This window comes from Crassostrea angulata, chromosome 6 (genome assembly GCF_025612915.1).
Source record: "Crassostrea angulata isolate pt1a10 chromosome 6, ASM2561291v2, whole genome shotgun sequence".
Taxonomy (NCBI): domain Eukaryota; kingdom Metazoa; phylum Mollusca; class Bivalvia; order Ostreida; family Ostreidae; genus Magallana; species Magallana angulata.
The window spans coordinates 10508838-10531810 of record NC_069116.1 but is presented as its reverse complement, the minus strand read 5'-3'; the positions used below and the strand labels follow the sequence as shown (position 1 = coordinate 10531810).

Genomic DNA, 22973 nt, shown 5'->3' with positions numbered 1-22973 from the left:
CCCAGCTCCTAGTTTGGTGAATCAATCGTCTACACGATAGCCATCTTTGTGTCAACAATTTCGGGAGTTCACGGCGGCTAACACGGAACGAGGGATATCTACCGACTAATACAGACGACTGAGCCTGAACCAACCAAATTTACAGACAGAGAGCGATACTCTATATACCTACATCATTCGGAACCCTTGAATATTGAACTAAACTTCTCTGTGGCACTATGACCTTGAAATCTACAGGACAAAAGTTCGGACATAGAGATGCTAGCTTACGCCTACGGTTGCCTAGCTTGCTATTCGATCAATGATACTGGTATCCAGTATTAATGTTTTGATATTGTATTGACATCTATACAATCAAATGTTTGTAATCAACATTGCCCATAAAACAGTCAATTGTTTTAATTATAGCTATATTACCAGTTTTTCACATTTTGATTCTGTCAGTGTTACGTCTGTTACAACGCACTATGAAAAATTAGGCACTTTGAAAAACATTTTCAAAGTGCGTTAATTTTGGGTCCAATTCACCGCACTTTTAAATTTTTTTTTTTCAAAGTACGTTGATATTGTCGATATTAACGCACTTTGAAAAAAAATTCAGGGTTAAGTCAAAATGATACGTTTATATACAATTAATGATTCTTTTATCCTTGTTTAACTTAATGTGATTTGTTTAGAAAAAGAACCCATTGCATTCTCAGCTAACTTGATAAACAGTTTCTAGATGAGATTTTTTCCCCTTTCGTTTTTTTTTTTTTGAGGTTTGAATTATCCAAATATGAAATGAACTTCATCGCTAAGTAACTGCATTTTCCTTTTTGAATGTGCAGTAAATTAACTTCTTATCTGGTATATTGGGCTTTGCCATAACGAATATGATTTATGTTTATTGATAATGGAGATCAATGTATAACATATTTCAACTGGCTAATTGCATGTGTTTTTAAACAAACATGATGTGAAAAAAGGATACGTTAGTTATGTTTATCAAAAACAATATGATATTTTAGAAGATCAGTGCGAGAATACCCGACAAGCTAGAGGGGGCGTTTCAAAGGGGAATTCTTAGGATTTTTTCATACTATTGAATGAACATCTTCTGAACCAAGAGGTATTTATATATATCGAGTAATTTAAGGAAATATGCGGCAAAAATATCTTGGGACAGAATTTAGGAGAAGACTACCTAAGTTAATCAGAACCTGTGTTTAATCCATTTGATTTAATCAATAAAATATGTTCAATTCAATTCCCGTTCAAAAATACGGTAAAAGATTCACAAGTGTTAACAAATCATCATACTATCAGCAAATTAGAAATTCAGTTCGAGAATTTGTTATTTATACATATTTTTTCAAAGTGCGTTATGAGTCTCGATACTAAAAAATGTTAATGTACCTTCTTAACGCACTTTGAAAAAAATTTTTCGAAGTGGCTTAACTTGGTCCAAAATTTAACACACTTTGAATTTTTTTTTTCAAAACGCGTAAGTTTTCAAAATGCATTGCCACATACGTTGCTTCATGTGCTTCTTGATACACTAATGCATTTACTAGCTTTATTTTTGTAAGCATCAACATACTCTGTCTAAACCTCCGAATACTAAATTACATAGAACTTTGCCCCATAATCTTTCTGTAGCGTTACATTACTGAAGCATTGAAATTAGAATGTTTTAGGTGACAAAGTAACACGACGGGTAGTTGTCATTTGATGCATACTGAGCGTGTATTAATTTTGTTCCATCATGGACTTGAAACATACATCCACACCACAGACCTCGTCGAGTCTTGTTGCCGTTTAAGTATTGTATTGCACGGGGCAACTTACTGTCGTCTGGTGACATTGAAAACGCTCAGTTAATCAGTAGAACATTTTTTCGCCCACATCTAGAATTACAACATATGTTGAACCAATTGCAAACATGATTGTAGTGAGTTTTTACCCTGCATTTATAAATCATGTTTTTGTTCATCGTATGATGCCATAATTTTTAGTTTTCTGATGGATATAGTGGCAAAATTAATACATCTAGATCTGATTTTAAAATTTAACAAAGTGTTGTGTCTTTGTATACTACAACTGGTACAAAGTTTAATCCATGGTATTTATATATCTTTCAGTAATTTAAAATTTCATCGTTTTTGAAAGAATAGAACATTGCACACTCACACATAAACCAAATTATTCAAAGTCTTAATATATTGTTCCATTTATTGGAAGTACTTTTTATCATTGATGTTTGTTTGAACTTTGTATGATAAAAAGAGGTCTCAAATCCTAATATTAGTCTCGCCTTTTTAGCTCGCCTGACCTGAAAGCTCAAGTGAGCTTTTCTGATCACATTTTGTCAGTCGCCTGTCTGTCTGTTCGTCTGTGCGAAAACTTTTCACATTTTAACATCTTCTCCAGGTCCACCTGTCCAATTTCAACCAAACTTTGCATAAAGCTCTAAAAGGCAAAAGGGATTCAAAGCTGTGAGGAGAAAGACCACATCCTTTTTTAAAGGGGGATAAGTAGGAATTATTGAAAATTAGGAATTACTGAAAATTTAATAGAGATATTTTCAAAAATCTTCTTCTCAAGACCCATATGGCTAGGAAAGATTTTTTTACATAGGAATATATAGAGTAGATCTTTAAAAACTTATGTGGAAGCTTTCTCAGATAGTATAGATTCAAAGTAGTGAAAATCATTATTCCCTGGGGGTAAGGTAGGGCCACAATGTGGGTCGAATTTTTACATAGGAATATATAGAGCAAATCTTTAATAATCTTCTTATCAGAAACCAATCTGCAAGAAAAGCTGAAACTTATTTGGAAACATTCTTAGAGTAGATTCAAGTTAATTAAATTGTTTCTTATGTGAGCGATGTGGCCTATGGGCCCCGTTTTTGTTCTGAAAATTAAAAAAAAAGTATACGTCTTGTACATACAGGTATATAGTTCACGTACTTATCGAAAGCTTTTCAAAAGCCAACACCGATATGTGTTAATATAAGTGAGAGCACCAACAGTCTTTGAATGTAATTTAATTTGAATAAAAAGACTAAATATAAATCGGATTAACCGGTTGCTGATGTAGTGGCCTGGCCTTTCGTGCCGCATGGTGGGTCTACAGCTCCCGGCCAGTTACACGTCTGCTGTACCTCATCGAACACCGTTACTACAAGAGAAATAAAGCATCTTATTTATCTAACCGCCATAACAAATGAGTCATAAAGAGTATTAATAGTAACAAAGGTTCCGATTACACATACCTTTTGAGCAGAAGTTATGACCCTTGAACTCGCCGTTATAACACGTGTAGTAAGTTTTGCAGTGGTTTTCTGTATCGGCATACAAACCGTCAGCTTTGTTAGAGCAGTCACGACGTTGACTACAGATTCCAGTTACAGAGGAAGGACTGATGTTAAAATTAAAGAATTGTAGTCAAGGATTTCCTCCTTCAAGCAAAGATATACATGTACATGTATTTGCAACTAGAAAGTAGATATGAATGTTTTTACTCTGCGCAACTTCCTGAGTTGTCGTCATAAACCTGTCCAGGGTCGCAGTTTACTAGCTTTACGGCACCTCCAGTACACACACCGTACGATTTACATCCCAGCTCATAGTTTCCGTCAGGGAGTCCAGAACAGTCAAGTCCGAACACTGTAAAATAACAGAACCATAACACTCATAGTTTCCGTCAGGGAGTCCAGAACAGTCAAGTCCGAACACTGTAAAATAACAGAACCATAACACTCATAGTTTCCGTCAGGGAGTCCAGAACAGTCAAGTCCGAACACTGTAAAATAACAGAACCATAACACTCATAGTTTCCGTCAGGGAGTCCAGAACAGTCAAGTCCGAACACTGTAAAATAACAGAACCATAACACTCATAGTTTCCGTCAGGGAGTCCGGTACAGTCAAGTCCGAACACTGAAAAAATAACAGAACCATTACATTCATAGTTTCCGTCAGGAAGTCCGAAACAGTCAAGTCCGAACACTGTAAAATAACAGAACCAAAACAATCATAGTTTCCGTCAGGGAGTCTGGAACAGTCAAGTCCGAACACTGTAAAAAAAACAGAACCATAACACTCATAGTTTCCGTCAGGGAGTCTGGAACAGTCAAGTCCGAACACTGTAAAATAACAGAACCATAACACTCATAGTTTCCGTCAGGGAGTCCGGAACAGTCAAGTCCGAACACTGTAAAATAACAGAACCATAACACTCATAGTTTCCGTCAGGGAGTCCGGAACAGTCAAGTCCGAACACTATAAAATAACAGAACCGCAACACTCATAGTTTCCGTCAGGGAGTCCGGAACAGTCAGGTCCGAACACAGTCAAATAACAAAACCGTAACACTCATAATCTGTCCATTGCAAAATATATGTGTTATAAACAAAGCAGAAATCAAACAAACCAAATATTCTAAAAAAAGTAAGTAACAAAAGCTACAAAAAACCTAGCCATTTTGCAAGGAAAAAATGTATAATGTCTCGGGTTTTACAGAAAACTAATAAATAATGTCAACCTTGTTATGCCTCAGAAAAAATAATGTCTGGAAAAAAATCCATAATGCTTTTTAAGAATAACGAAAGAAATTTGTATTTTTTAAAGATAGATATAAACAAAATGATTGATTTCTTTAAATTCATCTCCTTGTAAGTTGTTTGATATTGTATACCAATAGATATTTTGAAAATGTTAAAAGTACAATATTTTATGCCTTTCATGGTGCGTTGCCATAGAAACACAAACGCAATTTTTGTAATTTTTCACTTTTTTATAATTTACTACCAATATTCACAAAAGTGTGAGAGTTTCTTTTCAATTTGTGATTTTTGCACTTTTTTAAAAAAGATAATTCTGGTTACTGACAGTTTCTCTTCCGTTGTGAGTAGCACCAAATATAAAATATACATAATTTACTTAATTAATAAGCATTGTCTGTAATCAAGCGATATGTTTTCTATATTCAACAAACGAAATATCCCATTTACATATTAGTGTTTGTATTTCAAACATAACATTAGTGATTTATTAATGGCGGTTAGCATTAACTACAATACATTTTTAAGAATATGGAACCACACGCTACCCTGTGAAAAACTAAGAAAATTAATTAAGATTATCTTACAAAATTATATACCGAGGAATTGTATTACATGTACATTCTGATAACAATAGCAATACGATACTGTTCTATTTTCAAAATGCTACTGCAGTTTTTCTAAATGTCTTACCGAACAATGGGACCGACAGGAAAGTAAGAACAAGGGTTAACATTTCTAGAGAACGAACTGAAACTGTTTGGCGTGGAGTGTAAGGGACGGTTTTATCAGCAGATCGATCTCGTGCTTATTACGCGATAAGAACTGCAGTGGAATCAAAGGGTTTTAATTTGGTCAGACAAATTATGTAAGATTCGATGGTTAAACAGTACACCGCTCACTGAGTCGGTCGTGTTTATTTGTAGAGTACACGTTATCAAAACACATAATCATATTCTTTTCTCCCAATATCTGCAGAAATAATTCTGTGTTCACACTGTTACTGACAAAAACCGAAATACCATAAAAAAAATTGAAATTAGTTTGTCCACGCACGAACATAGTCTATACATACAAATGTATCACCGTCTTTCAGATTTATTATCGAACAATGTTCAGTGCATTTTGTGAGCTTTACTCAATTACATATAGATATAGTGCTTACATTGCTTTATGGTGTCTAAAAGTGTGTCTTATTTAACACATTTGGGTTTACTATGCAAAGAACTTTTCGTGATCCATCAAAAGTTTACCTTAAAGGAAAAACGATTTTAAATTTTCTATCGTCAACTTCCCTTATTTATGTAGCAATATACTGTCATCACCTGCCTATGGGGTTTATGTATCTCAGCTTATTCGTTATGCAAAAGCAATACTATTAATCATCTGTTAAACGAGGCAAGCTACTCACAGACAAGTTGTTAGAACAAGAATATCAAGAACCTCGACTAAAATCATCTTTACGCAAATTCTATGGTCGATACAATGACCTTGTCAGCAAGCACCATATTTCATAAAGAAACATGCTGACTGACGTTTTTCATACAGTACTTGTTAGAACGTTATTTATAAACCGGACTGACTACAGTTTCTTTCGTTTTTCATGACCTTGACAATTAGCACACGGCGGGTGTGACCATCGGCAGGGGATGCTTACTCCTCCTAAGCACCTGACCCCACCTCTATCTTTTTAGAGGTTCGTGCTGCTCTTTGAACTTGTATTTCGCTTTATGAATTTTTGAGACAGTTTGTTATTGTCATTTTTCATGACATAAACCCTAATGACGTTACGTACACTCTAACAGTTGTTGCCCCCTCTAAATATGGAATTAGAGGGATTCCCTTCAAGTAAACATACCTACTGATCAACAATCACACCAATTTTTGAACGTCCGTTCCAACTCCGATCAGCGCCATTTACGTACCAAAATAGATTATCAATCTACTTCAAAGAAACACTTTAACTTTTTAAGCATGCAAACTATGGCATAAAATACATTTGCATTCTGACTGTTTTTTCTAGTTTATATCTCCATTTATCAAGATAAAGGTTAAAGTGAAAACAACTTAAAAAATCAAACCAACTTCTAGGATTTTTTTAAGCAAGAAATTGACATATTTATGGTGGTAGAAAATTATATTACCAATGAAATTAAATGCACTTCACCAATTAGAAAATTCTGAAACATCTTTGCACAAACAAAGAGCAACAACAAAAGAAAAACCACACAGATTTTGAAAAAAATATTTAGAAAATAAAGATTGTGTACTAAACTATATAGTAATTTTAGCTTAGCGACCCAAACATGACAAAGATACCAAAATTCTGATACCAAAGTTGTTTATCTAAGTTGAAACTGAAAGCAGTGCAAAATCATACGTTGAACGGGTATCTAAAATATCAACACTATGGCTTTACTTTTTTAAATAAGGATAGTGAATAAATTCAAAAACAGCGATTCATCTCCATAGTAAATCTGATACACCTGTATTGTAAAATGCTAAGATTTTCCAAATCAAAAAATGGGGGCCCGAACCAGGTCTTTTTATTATTTGTGATTTTTTTTGACAATGAATACGGAGTTAGAAGGGGCTCATTTTATTAACTTGAAATAAATCTGTACATAGTATGCCCTGCATTTGATTATTACACACTGTATAACAGCTCGTACATAGCTTGTACCGTTAGAGGTACAAATGTGTGTAGAACGCAGTGTCGCATTATCAAAGAAGATAAGAGGCCCTGATAGTCAGGGCTATATGACCTTCCTGTGTCAGTCCACTCAATGCTTGCCATGGACAGACAGTTTACAGGTGGTCAAAACGTCTGGGGGATTTTTTTTCTTTTTGCCGACCCACCCCATCTTAATTTGATTCCCCTAGATCAGAATAACAGTTTATAATTCAATTGGTTATAAATAATTAAAACAGTATATAAATTAAATTTTTACCTAATCTACTAAAACACATTTAAAGGTTTATGTCAAACGCACTGCAGAATTGTTACACAATGGTAAGAAATTAACAAAATCTAAAGATCTGACTAGATGAATTTATTTTATCTTAAAAGTTAATGGTGGTTTCTTTATATAATTGAACAGAGTAACATCATTTTTGCTGTGATCACGTTCTCTGTGTTCTTCGTAAGCACTATGGCTCTGCCCTGTCAAACAACTACTTTACAACTCCATGACAATGACATCAGTCGTACGTCATTATGCCCGTGGACTGTTACAACCGTGTGCGACAGATATCGTCTGCCTAGACGAATGAACAACGTCACCTGCCTCGCTTCAAATTCCTGCTCGGGTCAAACTTCTGCTGAGATAAATTGTCGTCCAGTCGTACAGGTAATGCCAGTGAAGCGTCTACACAACAATTCTTGGATCTGGTCATCAGAAAGAATAAACGTAGCTTGTGTTCCAGTTCTTGCCTGCTGACAATAAAAAAACGGGGAGAAATTTCGAAGAATCCGACGTACTGTTGTTTTTTTTTGTACGTAATTCCTTTCCTGTTATTTATCTAATGCCTTTGATTGTTTTTGGTTTTTTAATTTTTTTTTATATTGGTTGTTAATTTGTGTTTTATATATATATATATATATATATATATATATATATATATATATATATATATATATATATATATATATATATATATATAATATATATATATATATTTCATCTCCTTTTTGTTATTTTTATTTACTGATTTTAGGGACAAGACACTTTACATAGAACCGATTTTTATTCATTTTATGTGGTTACATTATTAAGTTGTTCATATTTATTCACTTTTTTCATGATTTACAAATTGTTTTGTTTCAATAAATAAATGTTTTTTAAATAATCATTTTTATTCTACGTTTCCTGTTTTCCGCACCAAACGTTTGTCCCTGCAACTGGATATTTTTACCATATATATTTAGATTTTCGCTTTTAAAACTTAATCAACAATATGATAATAAAATCACTTTTTTAACTGCATCGGTAAGATATTCAAAAATAAGCTTGTTTAAAACTATCATTCAATTTTTTTTGAATGCCTAATTTAAGCAGAAAAATATAAAGAACAGAAACGCGATGATTTTTTTTTTAAATTTTGATACAATTTGACATATTTTGTATTATCAAAATCGTAAAATTGTAATTGCCGAAATGATTTTAAACTATCAATTTTGTAATTACACTATACACTCTTTAAAGTAAAAATGAATAGAGTCCATATATTTCCCGGACAATATTCAATTAATTCATATAAGGTTTCACAGAAAATCAAATTCAGACAAAGACTTCACGAAGTGCATGTATATATACGACCCATTGCAAAATATTATATTATAAACAAAATTAATTATCTAGATAAACCAATTTTATTTCAATAATTAAATATAGAAAAGTTGTACCACAACATAGAAAAAACACTTACATTGAACAAACATTGTTTAAACAGATGTGTGTTAAATTGTAAATCAAAGATAAAACACGTTTAGTAAATATTTCGATATAAAACATAGTTCAGAAGCAAATTGAAAGACAGAGGTATTGGAAATAGATATATTATGGCTGGCAGTAGATTCTCCGACTCTGTCCGTGAGATCTACTTTAAGACAGGAATGCATGCCACAGCTACTTCCTTTTCGATGTATTCTATTCTGCACCCATTAACACACGTGAGTTTCTCAAATTTGATAGATTTGTATACCTTCTCACACCAAATATTATCACTGTTAACGTAGTTGGAACTCGGTCGTTCACACAGACATTTAGCTTCATAATAATATTGACCTCGTTCGCTTTTTAGCTCATTTTCCCAAGGACATATGCTGGCAGAATTAATGTTGTAGCCTGTTTCGTGGTATTGTTGAAGAAGGTCGCATTGCTGGGCATCTCTTTTGATTATGTGATGGAGAAATCTTCTCTCAATTAAGTTTGAGACTGGGCGTTGTTCGATGTTCATCCTCCTTGCGACAGATTTATTCGACAGCACAGATATTGCCATGATTACGTGAAAAAAGAAGGTTTTCTGAAGAAAAAAATGTAGAATATGGTGATATTCATCTTACAAGATATTAATTATTATATAATATATAGATATATTTTTATCATTTAAGGCTAATTGGATACAAAATAACCCTTAGAAGTTTACTTACTTCCTAACATAACACTCAAATCATATTACGTGACAAAAAAGTTTATACTTTAGGTCTTCACACAGAAAAGACTAAAAATTCAACAGGCTATAAATATTGCAAAGTAAACTTTTTTTTTATGATTTTTTTTAATGATTAAAATTGTGTAATTTTCTACAGTGGTTTAAAATTTATACTTGATTTATTTATGTTATAGTGATTAAGAGTTTTTAAAGGCATTGATCCATGTGGTACTTTAACAGCAACAATACAATACTTACCATTGTTTTTGTTTCTGTTATGTGTTTAACTATTCTATCTTGTCGTTTTTGAGCTTATACTGTCTTTAGTTTATATACCCGGTCAAGTCAGTTTAGGGAAGTATTGTATCACTTTTAGATACCCGACCGGGTACATCATTGGTTACATTTACAAGTACCCTCCATGCTTCAAATCAGTAGCTATGCTAAGTGGAGTACTCGAACATAGTATAACGACTGATTAACTTTTAATAATTTACCGCCGTTTTCCGTCTTCCTTTTTTAGAATATAGTTTGAGAGTGCTGCACAAAATAAACAAAAATATAAACAAAATTTAAAATATATAATATAAAAATGATTAACTATATAGTATTGGTATGTTTAAGAACAAATACATCAAATACATTTTCAAAAAACAAATAGAGATAACAAAATTGTGTGGCGTTCAAAAGGAAATTACCTTTTTGTTATGAAATATTTTCAGAAGAGTACCTTTAAAATTCTTTTCAATTCTATTTTTTATTTGACCATTTGAGACAGGAGAAGATTTTCTATTTATCAAATTAATCTTCCAAAATTCATTGTGTTGAATTATAAACTGAAGTATATCCTTTTTTTCAAAATATACAAATTACTGAATTAGAGGCTTGTAGTTATAGTTCATGGCTATGTTGTACTGGCATATCTCTGTCGAACACTTTGTGTAAAGCAACCACTCCAGTATTTTTTTTTTATTAAGAGTGTACGCCCTTTGAATATATTATGCATGCATAAAAATGGTAAATGATTTGACTTGTAAAAATAAGTCAATATATTTGTGAGATCTTCTATATAACACAATATTTCGATTTAATTAAAAAGACCAAGCTCTTCTTTTCCGTTTTGATTTTTTAATGATTTTTTGACATAATTTTTTTTTCTGATATTATTATTATGTTAAGATGATTAAAATAATCAGCCATTTACCACATCGTTTGTTTAGGGGTCATTTCAAAGTTTGTTATTTTTTAACGTAGGACCCTAAGGGATTTTGCTTGAAATGTATGAACAACTTCTGCCTTAGGGATTTTTTTCTGTTTCACATATGAAAGTTATTACTAAAAGGCATCGAATTATCAACTTAAAAACCTTTTTCCTCCTGGTTTGTCCCCGAGGTCTTGTCATTTTTTTTATACCTTATGTTTCAAGGTATTTATGTTTATTTTTCAATATGATATTAATTTTACGCCTCAAACAAGCTATTTTCGACAAATTTCGTTGAATGTCTACAATTGAAATCATAACGCCATAGGGTCAACCAAGCAAAACGATGACGTCACAATAAAGCGTGCGTACTCGAACCGTACTCGGCCTTCTTAAGATCAATACGTTTTTTGTACACGGTTGATGGGAAAGCTTTTATATATTGAACGCAACTAATGCCTGTTAATGCTTTACCTGTATTATGCAGAAATATTTTACAATCAAGAAAAAGGAACATTAATATATTTAGCCCTCATGAGTAATCATTTTAAAAAGTGTTTCTGATATATCAAATTGTTGTTATTTCGTGTAAGAGTTGGTATAAGATGTACTTCCCATCTATTCATTTCATTCATTTAGTTCACTTTAACACTGTATATGACTCCAGAAGTGACGCTATATTGAAAATTCAATCAAAATCAGTCAAAAATGCAAATTTTTGTTCAAATGGGAAATATAGAACGCAGCTTTTAACAAGTAAAATATTTTTTAAAGTTATAAGTTTATGATGGGCAAATATTTGTTACAAATATCTTGTTTGTTCAAGCATGCGCTCAACGTTTTCTGAATGCCATAGAATTTGCCCTTTTTATAAAGAAATTGAAAATGGCAGGAAAGGTTGACTTTATGATGTCATGTTCCGAAACTGAAAAAATTAAGATCAAAATTAAAGGGGTATTATGCACATATACATACGAACTAGGAAACATTAAGTACAGAAAAATATGATGTAAAATTCACTATATAGGATTTATCATACATCAAGCACGAACACATCAATGATTACATGAGTAATGTGAGTTATGGATTATTTTAGTTGTAAAATATTATGGCACAAAGAATCAAATATTCATTATTTTATGATTGATTTGATAAACTTGATTTGATTTGAACATATTTTATTATGCAAATATTCATTTACATAAATGGATTAGGCAGCAGGCAATGCCTATGTAAGCCCTCTCCATAATTTTTATAAACCTATTTATTTTAAAAACTTAATAATTATTGATATATAATCATCTATTGTTATTTTCCTGATTATTTCAAACCGAATTTTGTTAAATAATAAAGTCACAAAAGTGGCAGAGTGCAACATATATATTTGTTTTGAGAAGTTTTACTTTATAAAGGTGAAGGGCTCAGGATGTTTAATTTCGAGCAGATAGAGGTTAATTATTTCATGGAAATATGCTACGAATAATGGTATATCAAGGAATTGTCTGTTTTGAACATCATCAATTATGTATGGATAAAAGTTGTTTTAATAATACATTTATAAGTAGTCGTGTACTTCTAAATCTTGCATTTAATAACATTATTTGAATAATTGTTTTCATTTTTTTATAGTTGATGTCTCATCTTTTACAATCAAAACTTAAAAGGTGATATGCATGTCTTGTAACTTCCTCGCAAATACATTTTATTTTGTATAACAAAACAGACTGGTCAGCAGTTGAAACGTAACGTCACTTCATTAACCAATAGACGAGAACAAACGAGCCTGTCCCTATGTTGCTATTTATCCCTTCAACACTATAAAAAAGGCTATAGTGAAGCATCGGTTTATTTATTATTGGGCGGATTGGAGCCTCTGTGATAAAAACACTGTTATCAAAAACGGAATTCACAGCTATACACAGCAATGATCTTTCATTGCTCTGTGCTATCTTGGTGCACTCAAGATGATGTAGCACAGATAAGATAAGGTCTAGCATGTCCCGTAAAGATAATTGATAAATGTAAATTGTGCGAATCTTTAACTTTTATATACATAACCTTGTTGTAATTGATAATTTTAATTCATCACCTGTTAAAAAAGGTGGTATGGGACATCTGTCGATATTAATGTGGATTAAAGTACATTATAATTGAAATACTTTCACCGGTTTTTACAATATCTAACCAAAAAATAGCTTTTAAAATATTTTGAAAGGTAAAAATTGTAAAACCCACAGTGGGATTCGATCTCATGACTTACAGATTCGTAGTAAACCCTCTAACTCACTGCGCTACGCTGTTAGATGACAATATTAGGAAATAAACTACTTATATAACTGCACTTCATTTTATTGTTCATTTCGATAAACAATACGTCACAACATGTAAGTGTCCCATACACCTTAACTTTTAATTTATTTTCTGATTTGATGAAATTAGACATTGAATTTACTTTTGTATACATTTGATATGCCAGTATATATTCAAAATCATTATTTGTTTAAGTTACACATAATTGCAAAAAGTGAAGTAATAGGGCATATCGTGCAAGTATATCAATTTAAGAAGATTTCTATTTGTAACACACTTTTCAACAAAAATTTTTATTGTAAGATACAAAAGGATCGGAAACAAATTCGTACAACGTACGAGTTCTTATCCTAGAAATGTAATGTAATAATACACAACTGTTGTTGAAAAAAATATACAGGGAACATGCATAATTATAAATGATAGAAGATGTTTTTCAATAATAATCAACTTGGCGATCTATCGATAAATCTGTCATTTATATAACTCTTACAAGTAAAGAAAATATGATGTGTGTTTTTACGTATATCTCAGGAACATAAAGAAGAATCAACAATATTGCGTCTATAAAATTCATAATTCAAAACACAGGTATGTGCAAAATCATGTATATGATTACATTATGGGGGCAAGATGGTCAACAGGTTAACGAACAGATCTTCCTAAAATTTTAAGATATGAATTGTTCAGTTTTAAACTTTAATTCAGTAAATAAAAAATAAAATTATTTATCTTTTAAAATTTGGGTATTTTCCTATATTTTCATATAGAGAGTTCTTCTTTTAGAGGAGATCAATACCGTCTAAAAATGGCCACGATAACCGAGACCTCTTAACAATAGCTGTTTAAATATTGGATTTTACTGTCACAATTATAAAACTCTGCTTCATCTTTTCAAAGAGAATCATTTTCAAAATTCATTATTTTATTCCATTGAATACAAACATTAAATCCGTCAAAAACACCTATTTGCAGTAGATCATACTGATTTTTTTGTGCCCTTTGTATCAATTAATTAGGGAGTGCGACACAGACTGTGATTGGAGAGTTAGTTAATTACACAAGTGATAGTGCATTCAACTGCACAAGGAAGACAGTTTATCGCCAACTTGGGATTGTCTTAACAATTACGAGGATTCCTTTTTGATTGTAAATAAAATCACATGCAGAGCTTCGTGATGAAATGCATAATGGCTTTATATTCATTTTTTACTAAAATCAGTACTTTTCTCTGAGTAGCAATATACCTTATCACAGTGCATTTATGATTTGTTGAAATAAATCATTTTATTGATCACATTATCATACGTTTAATAGGTTTTACACTAATGATTGATCCACATTAAAATGTCAACACATAAAAGTATTCACACATACATGTATATAAATGAGAATATAATGTTAATGTTTGTTTCAATTAGCAAATACTTAACTTAAATCGACGATTGGGTAACAAGCAATTCGTATTATGACAACATCTATCAAATATCTCTCGCTTATAATACCACGATTTTGTCCAGCGGCAGTGAATTGAACGTAAAGGGCTAGATGGATTTGACCATTTTAAACTAAACTTTATCTCCTTGAGAGAAAAAAAGGCTACTCATAAAGATTAAGTAATATATTCAAATTTGAGGCAAAAATATAAAGATTTCGTAATCAAATAAAAATTAAAAGTTTCAAAAATCACAAGTAAAAATTAAAGGTAGATATAATTGGAAATTTGTTGACCATTCAGCCTCTTTTAATTCAGCCAACAAATTCTTGAAAATATCTTGTAAAAGAAATAGCTAGTATACATAACGTTGTCTCATATGTAAGCTAAAGAAGCAGGTGTTCCAAATACGGTAAAAATACTATTTAAACGAAGAATTTTATTAAAAAAAAAATAACCATTTCTTTTTGTCTTATTCGGGCAAATTATTTTGCATCAACATAACCTCTCCTTTCACACTTAAACTCTTTTCTTTTTCAAAATTACTTCATTTTAATCGGATATCAGGGGACCTTGAAGAATGCTTAGTTATGTCTATATATTAAAGCAGTATATAATGGCGTGTTTACAACACGACACTGCTGCTATTTAATTCATTGATAACACTCAAGCATAAGATGAGAAAATGCAGATTGTAACTTAGAGGTGGTATACCTTCCGGAAAATGTCCTCTCTATCTCTTTCCAATTGAGTTACTTCTTTCGGTGACAGTTTGTATGAATCTATTGGCTATAGGGGTGCAAAATAGGCGGTATAGAAAGTTCACGATCAGAATTTTCTTTCTGAACACGTGATAAATCTCGGTTTATCTACAGTTTTTAGCATGCTTCCTTCCTCTGATTGCTTTGTGTACGTTGTCTTCAAATTCCTCAACACTTTACTTCCTAGTTTTTCTAAAGGAAATGAAATAGCGTTTGTTATTTTCATCAAATGCTTTCTTATCGCTAACTATTTTGCTAGAAAAGTGAAAGGGAATTTTGAAAGGTTAAATGACTCTTCGACAAAGCTATATATATTCACCTCATCTTTTCTTTCTCTATAGTATTTTACTGGCTATTAAAACATGGTTTGTATGCTTTCCACCTTTCAAAATGTATAATCATTGTTAAATGCAAGTCCTTCTGTAGAAGATCTTCATATATTTATAATATGGCTACACTATGAATTTGAGTCTTTTATTTGCTTTATACATTACGAATATTTTTCTTTGGTTTAGGTATCTGCAATTCCTCTCAACCCAGGTTTCATCCTATTACAAATAGTTGTGATTATTAGCATCACAGCCTCTTTTGCGTCACCAAATGGCATCAACGCTCTCTTCCGTTCTACAACAACTCGTAGACATTACAACTTGGGAAAAAGAAACGCGCAAACAATCTGTAGCCCAGTCTTTGAAAACTGTAATTCATATGAAATAGGGAAACTTTCAATTTGCTCATGGACCATGCAAACTAATGTTAACCGGCTACGAAGACCTAAAAGAATAAAAGAAGCTGTGTGTGATTGCGACAAACCGCGTATCCCTGGTTCCGATTCTTTAGTCTGTCGTCCCGTCTACAGGACGTTTGCTGTTAAACTACTGGATATAAGAACCATGAAATATATACACAGCTTCGAGAGAATTGCAGTGGCTTGTACAGCTTTACCAGACTGCAGTTCCTAAGAGATAACCCAGAACATTTTTGCAATACTCAAATGTGCCATTTTAAACTGTTTTATAATATTTTATTAATTTATATTTACAGGACTGTTTTGATAATATGTATAATTACATTTTTTGCCTTGTTTATGTTTTTATTGCATATTTAATATATATCATTTGCATTTTTTAAATAAAAATTTTTGAGGTAAAAAATGTTTGTGTCCGTTAATGCACATAGTTTCCCATACAGAGAAAGTCAATGACTTTTATCTGCTTAGCACCACGGAAACTGGGTATGAGCACCCGTCGTATGCATTATGGTTTGGAGAAGGATTTAACAAACAAGTTTAACTAATGCCCAAAGTAATCTTTTAATCTTAATTCTGGTGTAAATACCGGTACATTAACCTTACTCCTATGTATTCAAGACATTCTATCATTGGGGAATTTTTTGTTTATCGTCCGACCGATCCTGTTCTCGGGGAGTTCTCCAAAACGTCCAAACTCTACGGGGATCCCCCTGAAATTTAACTTATCATAGTATCTTATATACATACTAAACATCCCCTTAGTGACACCATAGTCAACTACATTAATTAAGTGTTTGTTTTACAAAAATAAGATATAACATTTATAAACACCAATGCAGGAGACATACGTGGACATACGGACTGCATATGTCGTGGTTAGTAATGTGTTTCAATTTTATATTTTTCTTATTATTTTCTCCTCGTAATTTATTTACTTTAAACATATATCTAACCAAATTTTTCGTTAAGATATTGCTATTTTACGGATTTCCGGAAACATTTGAGCTCCGTTTGAATAATTTTAAAAATGTGAGTATAAAGATTGTTTTAAAAGTAAAAACTTTCAAACCAAGTTTCAATGTATATAATCTGTAAAACTTTTAAATTTTTTGTCAAACATAGATTTACATTTATGATATGAAAAATAATATCCAAAATAAGAAAAAATAGTAATTTTGTTTAAAAACATTTATATCTAAAAATTTATATTTATCACAGAAATTAAAATGTTTTTAATGTAGCTTACAGAGCTGTCCAAAAAGTTCGTAGACACTCGCGTTTCTGTCATTTTGAATACATTGTAAGTTTATGTATATACTAATTGCATACCGAAATATTTGTTACAAAATTCAAAATCAAACTAGAGATTTTTTTTAATGTTTTTCTAAAAATATGATAAAATTTTACCGTATTTAAAGGGTTGCGTAAAGTAGTGTAAAAATTGTCAAAACTTCGTTAAGAGTTTTAAGTTATTAATATTTGCAGTATTTTAATTCATAGTCTATATGAAATAGAATAATACTTTCCTGAAAGTTGCGTCGTTATGTAGGAAGAAATTGCATCGTGTCCACGAACGTATTAGACAACCCTCGTGTATACATTCATAAAATAAACATTTCAATGAACAAGTTGCTTATGGTGTTTATTTTGACTACTAACAACTTTTTAGAGTGTAATAAAAAGAATGACAATTTAGAATTAAGTTAAATGTTATTTTAATTGGTATATCAATAGAAAGCGTCTTATTTACTCCATGTACCTGGATAAAGGACAATCATACTTAAACGATAGTATGCATGCAAAATATTCATAACACAACAAGGATGGGGTTGGTTTATCAAATATGCTAGGTATGAACGAATGTGTTGATAATGTGGTACTACTGGAATAAGGGATACGTTTTACAATTTATTAGAATGTAATGTATTAAATTCGATAAAAAAACCCGAATGTTATGTTTAAAGTGGCATGGTCACGAATTTGGTCAAATTTTATTTTTCTGTATTTATTATTTACAATGCTTTAGGAATGCATTTCTAATGATCAAATGAAATTTGGATGCCAGTCAAGGTACAGGGCTCACAATTCTTCGTCATATAAACAAGGCTCGTGTCCTGTTTTTGTTTACGTAGGTTCAATATACCAGTAAAAAAATTCAAGCTGATTTGTCTATCTTTTTATTCATTTTAAGCATAAATAAACAGTTACTAACGATTAACACATTCATTTGAGGTCTAAAACTGGAATTTTCACTTCACAATCAAAATGTAAACAAAAGCTTTGTTTACATAGCGAATTGTAAGCTCTGTAACTCGCTCATAACTCAACAAATGACAATCAAATTTTGGTTGCCTATTAAAAGTGCCTTAATGAAACATTGAACACATTAAAATCGAAAAAATAATTTTTGACCAAAATCGTGACCATGCCCCTTTAATAAATTCATTCATAATGAATGTGATTATGTACAAATGCTATTATAACTTTATAACCCAATGAATCATTTATTTAGAGTTTTAGTGAATAAATGAACTGAATTGAATGACATTGATATTTTCTTTTTTAATCTGTTGAATTGATTGAAAAGTAGTTATAGTTTTTAACTCTGATTTTCCTCAAACAGCTGCACTTATCAATTACTAGTAATTACTATCTTTCCCTTTTTCTAATATCGTTTAAAATATCGTATAATGTATATAATATATTATAATATAATGCTTATTAAAACACAAAACAATTAAAAAAATTAAGACTTACAAAAAAAATAAAAGCAAAATAAATTATCAAGAAAAGGATGAATATGTTTTATGCCTTGCCATGTAGAAAGGTTAAATTGTCGCGGTTCAGTAGCCCAGTGAAGTAAAAATATCTTTTGTTTTTGGTACTGAAAGATTGATCAAAACTTTTATGCATTTTTAAAATTAAAAAAAATCTAAACGTTTGTCTGTGGCTGAAAATGAGTAAAATTACGTGTAATACTGGATATTAAAGATGTGCTATAAATAGAACTAAGCATATTTCAACTGTCTATATTTGTAAATGAATAATATTTCATGTCGCTAGATATCGGTTATTTACCGGGTGAATTTTGCATTGATATTTCTGTGTAGGAAGATGAAAGTTTAAAATATGTGTTTTATCGTTGTTTTTTTTACTTTTTCCTTCACCCACTAATAACATGTGAGTTATCTGACATAAACGACAAATAAAAAGATAAATACGTTATACTGGGTTCAGATTACTGTTTATAATCTTTGTTTAGCAATATGAACTTAGCTGATATTTGCACGTGAAAATGTATCTTTTCATGTGACATAATTTTTCCCCAAACAATATGAGATGTAATTCCCCTGATGATACCGTCCCGGTTGTCGGACAAATCATTCACATTAGAAAATTTTCAGTTGATGTATATATATACAAAACTGTTTAACATAAAATCAAATCATCTTGAGGATAACCCGGTTACAATTCATTCCATGAACAATACGAAGGTAATTTTAAATAATATGAGCGAAATCTATTGAATTATTTTTGAAAATATTATTATATGTACCTGTTGGTGAGATAACAAAATGTTAATCAAAATTAACAATCACGAAAAAGGTGAATCAGTGTAAGTGAATAACATTTATGGATAGCTAAGTAAGGGGTGGTCCGTTTTACAAAATACAACACAACAGATTGTTTGAGGAATTGGAATGGTAATTCATTAATACATGACAAAGTTTTATGCTTAAAGAATGTTAAACGGTGAAGAGTACAACAAACAAAACAATACAATATCATAATTAGTTGGAAGGGATTGTGACTTATAAACAATGAGACGTTGCCACAGTCCTAAAAATACAATTTATAAAAAAAACAAAAACAAAAAACACAGTATTGTGACTAGAATCGACCTGATAATTTGGCATATTGTATCTACGAAAAGTGTCAAATTTGAGATACTTTCCGCCTTTAGGTGCCTATTCTGCAAAAACATGAAACAGTTTAAATACAAAATTCAATACCTAAATACATAACTTTTACATAAACAATCGTGCGTGCACAATAGCCACAAATAATCTACAATGGCGGTAAATGTGAGTATAGTATCAATTATTGTTCAAATATATATATAAATTTTTGTAATATTGATTTGTTTATATTGCATATTTATTATTTTAAAAATCATAGTGCATTATACTTTGCAAACAGCCTGATAAATTTCAAATAAGTTTTACTGTTCAAAAATAAGATAAGAATCATGTATTAACAATTTATGACCCAATCTCTTTATGGATAACTGATATTGTGGTGCTCGGTTTGACACAATACAACTGAAGACATTGATTAAGTAATAATAATGGTCATTTATTAAATAATATAATAAATGACAAAGTACAAAATACAACATAAAGATGCCACAATGTAAACTACAACAAACACAATACTGTTAATCAGAGGAACAATCCTCCATATATAAAACATAGATAAATAACACAGTATTGTGACTAGAATAAACAGAGAACATAAGACAATAACACATGGCAATTTCTATTTACAAAAAAGTGTCAAAGTGAACAAATGTTTAAGATATGCATTTGGTATGTGCTTTTGTAAATTTTGTTAAAAACGATTAAAGGGAAATCTTTGCGTTTGAAAAAATCCAATATATTTAATGTTTTTTAAAAGCAAATTTTTTAAATTGATCTTTGTTGCGTTGGGAAATTTTCAAAACATCTTAAACCTTTTGGGCTTTTTTACATTATCAAAATGAAAATAAAACTGACTTGGAATACTATGTGATCAGAAATTTCATAAAATGATAAAATACAAGGGGTATATCTGATTAGTTTAGATATTCAATAGATGACGCCTGTACAACATTTCAAAGAAAATTTTTAAATTACATCAAACAAAAAGATGATTTTTAATTGATTTTGACTGTTAAGAAATCTCTTTATTTTCAGGGTACATTCATTCTTTATTTATTGACATACCTCACAAGAGAGATGAATACGTCAGCATTGAATACGAACGATACGAGTGTTCAAGCTGATAATACAAGTCGGAAGAACTTAACAAAACTACACCCGAAAAGAAATCTTTGTAGCGATAATGGCGGCAATCTTATGGATATCGGGGACGTTTCTCTCTGCCCGTGGACGATGATTATTGAGGAAAACCGATTTCGACAGCCAATAAGAATAAAACAAGCAGAATGCATGTTTGAACGCCCCCTTGTGGTCGCAGGCCTGGTCTGTCGCCCTGTTTATAGGGATACTGAGGTGACAGTTTTGAACAAAAAGACCATAGAGCGAGTTCCTGTGGCATGTATTGCTGTTCCAATATGTGACTGAAACTGATGATGTATTAGCGGATTTCAAGTTACTGTATCCATGTACATAAATGATATAAATTAGTGATAACTTATCTATGTACACTATGTATGAAATTATCTAAATTAAGCTCCAATGCAGATATCTACAAGATAAATTAGATTCCAACCTAATTTTCTAAAAAATTACAGCCCAAATGATGCGTTCTTTTAATTGTTTTCAAGTAAATATTATAGTTAAGGTCTTCCGTTTCCAACGGAAGACCTTACTGTTATTGCTTTGTTTCTTTTTCCCTTTTCTTTTTTTTTCTTACGCTTTTTTGTACAAGCGATTTTTTGAAAACGACTTGACCGATTTTCGTGAAAGTTAAAGATCTTGTAGATATTGATTAAAACTTTATTTATAATTTTTTATTTTAATGACGTCATTTCCGTTCGGGAGATATCGACGTTTTAGCGATTTTTAGAGGGTCAGTTTGTCCGGCTATCTCCTCCTAAACGAAAAACGATATGGAATTCAAATTTTCAGGGATTGTAGACGAAAGATTGTAGATGTGTTTAAAGGCATTTATGGTTGTCTTGCTTCAAAGGCGTCGAAGCTCGCCTGGACCCGAAAATCGAGTTTTTTGAAAAAACGACGTGATTTTGAATGGTTTTCGTTCTTTATCTCCTTTCCTGAAAAAATTTTACCATAACATATAGAGCAAATAAAATTTATATTTACAAGACTTCGTTTTATATCAAGAAAAAGGGGCTGGTTTTTCAAATTAGGGGTCAAAAGGGCTCAAAAGTCTTTCTTCTATAGCACTTTACTGAGAAATATTTTGTAATATGTTTAAGAAGCGAAAATGTTTATCTTTCTCTTATAAAACTATACATTATAAAAATTTTATCATGCGTCACGTAATTAAGGTTTTAAGGGGCCAGAAGTCCAAAACTTCGATCAATTATATATCAAAAAGGACAAATATTTTGAGAAGTAATATAGAATAAAAGATGCTTAGAATGATGTTTTAAACAATATCTAAATCATAAAAGATTATTTATCTGGCCCCAATAAGGAGATTAGGGGTCGGCCCCTAAAATGTCCTATCCCAGATAGCTCAAAAACGACAAAGAATTTCTAAACACTTGTTGAACAAAATATGTTTTAATATCAGAAGTCCTTTCACATAATGCCAAGAAAAAGGGGCTGGCCTTTCAATTTAGGGACCAAAAGGGCTCTAAAGTCTTTCTTCTATAGCACTTTACTGAGAAATATTTTGTAATATGTTTAAAAAGCAAATTGTTTATCTTTCACTTATAAAACTATACATTATAAAAAAAATTATCATGCGTTACGTAATTAGGGGTTTTCAGGGGCCAGAAGTCCACAACTTCGATCAATTATATATCAAAAAGGACAAATATTTTGAAAAGCAATATAGAATAAAAGATGCTTAGAATAATGTTTTAAACAATATATAAATCATAAAAATTTCGATATCTGG

At 31.2% G+C, this 22973-nt stretch overlaps 1 protein-coding gene and 1 long non-coding RNA gene across 2 annotated transcripts; one reads left to right on the top strand and one right to left on the bottom strand.

Moving 5' to 3' along the window:
- Positions 1-3015: 3015 nt before the first annotated feature.
- LOC128189807 (uncharacterized) lies at positions 3016-5360 on the bottom strand. The gene is made up of 4 exons (XM_052861572.1): positions 5242-5360; positions 3509-3653; positions 3260-3405; positions 3016-3165 (listed from the first exon to the last, which is right to left on the bottom strand). Exons 1-4 carry the CDS (start codon positions 5282-5284, stop codon positions 3065-3067), a joined length of 435 nt encoding a protein of 144 aa, XP_052717532.1. The 5' UTR covers positions 5285-5360; the 3' UTR covers positions 3016-3064.
- An 11559-nt stretch (positions 5361-16919) lies between these two features.
- Positions 16920-21580, top strand: LOC128189789 (uncharacterized). The gene is made up of 2 exons (XR_008244279.1): positions 16920-17035; positions 21116-21580. It is a non-coding gene; the product is annotated as an uncharacterized LOC128189789 (long non-coding RNA).
- The last annotated feature ends 1393 nt before the right edge of the window (positions 21581-22973 follow it).

What these genes read in the sequence shown, in the direction of transcription:
- LOC128189807 (XM_052861572.1), bottom strand. Translation starts at nt 5,284, where the DNA reads ATGTTAACCCTTGTTCTTACTTTCCTGTCGGTCCCATTGTTCG. An exon ending in AACTCAGGAAGTTGCGCAGA is followed by an intron (nt 3,406 to 3,508) that starts GTAAAAACATTC and finishes TTTTAACATCAG; the next exon opens with TCCTTCCTCTGTAACTGGAA. An exon ending in TCATAACTTCTGCTCAAAAG is followed by an intron (nt 3,166 to 3,259) that starts GTATGTGTAATC and finishes TTTCTCTTGTAG; the next exon opens with TAACGGTGTTCGATGAGGTA.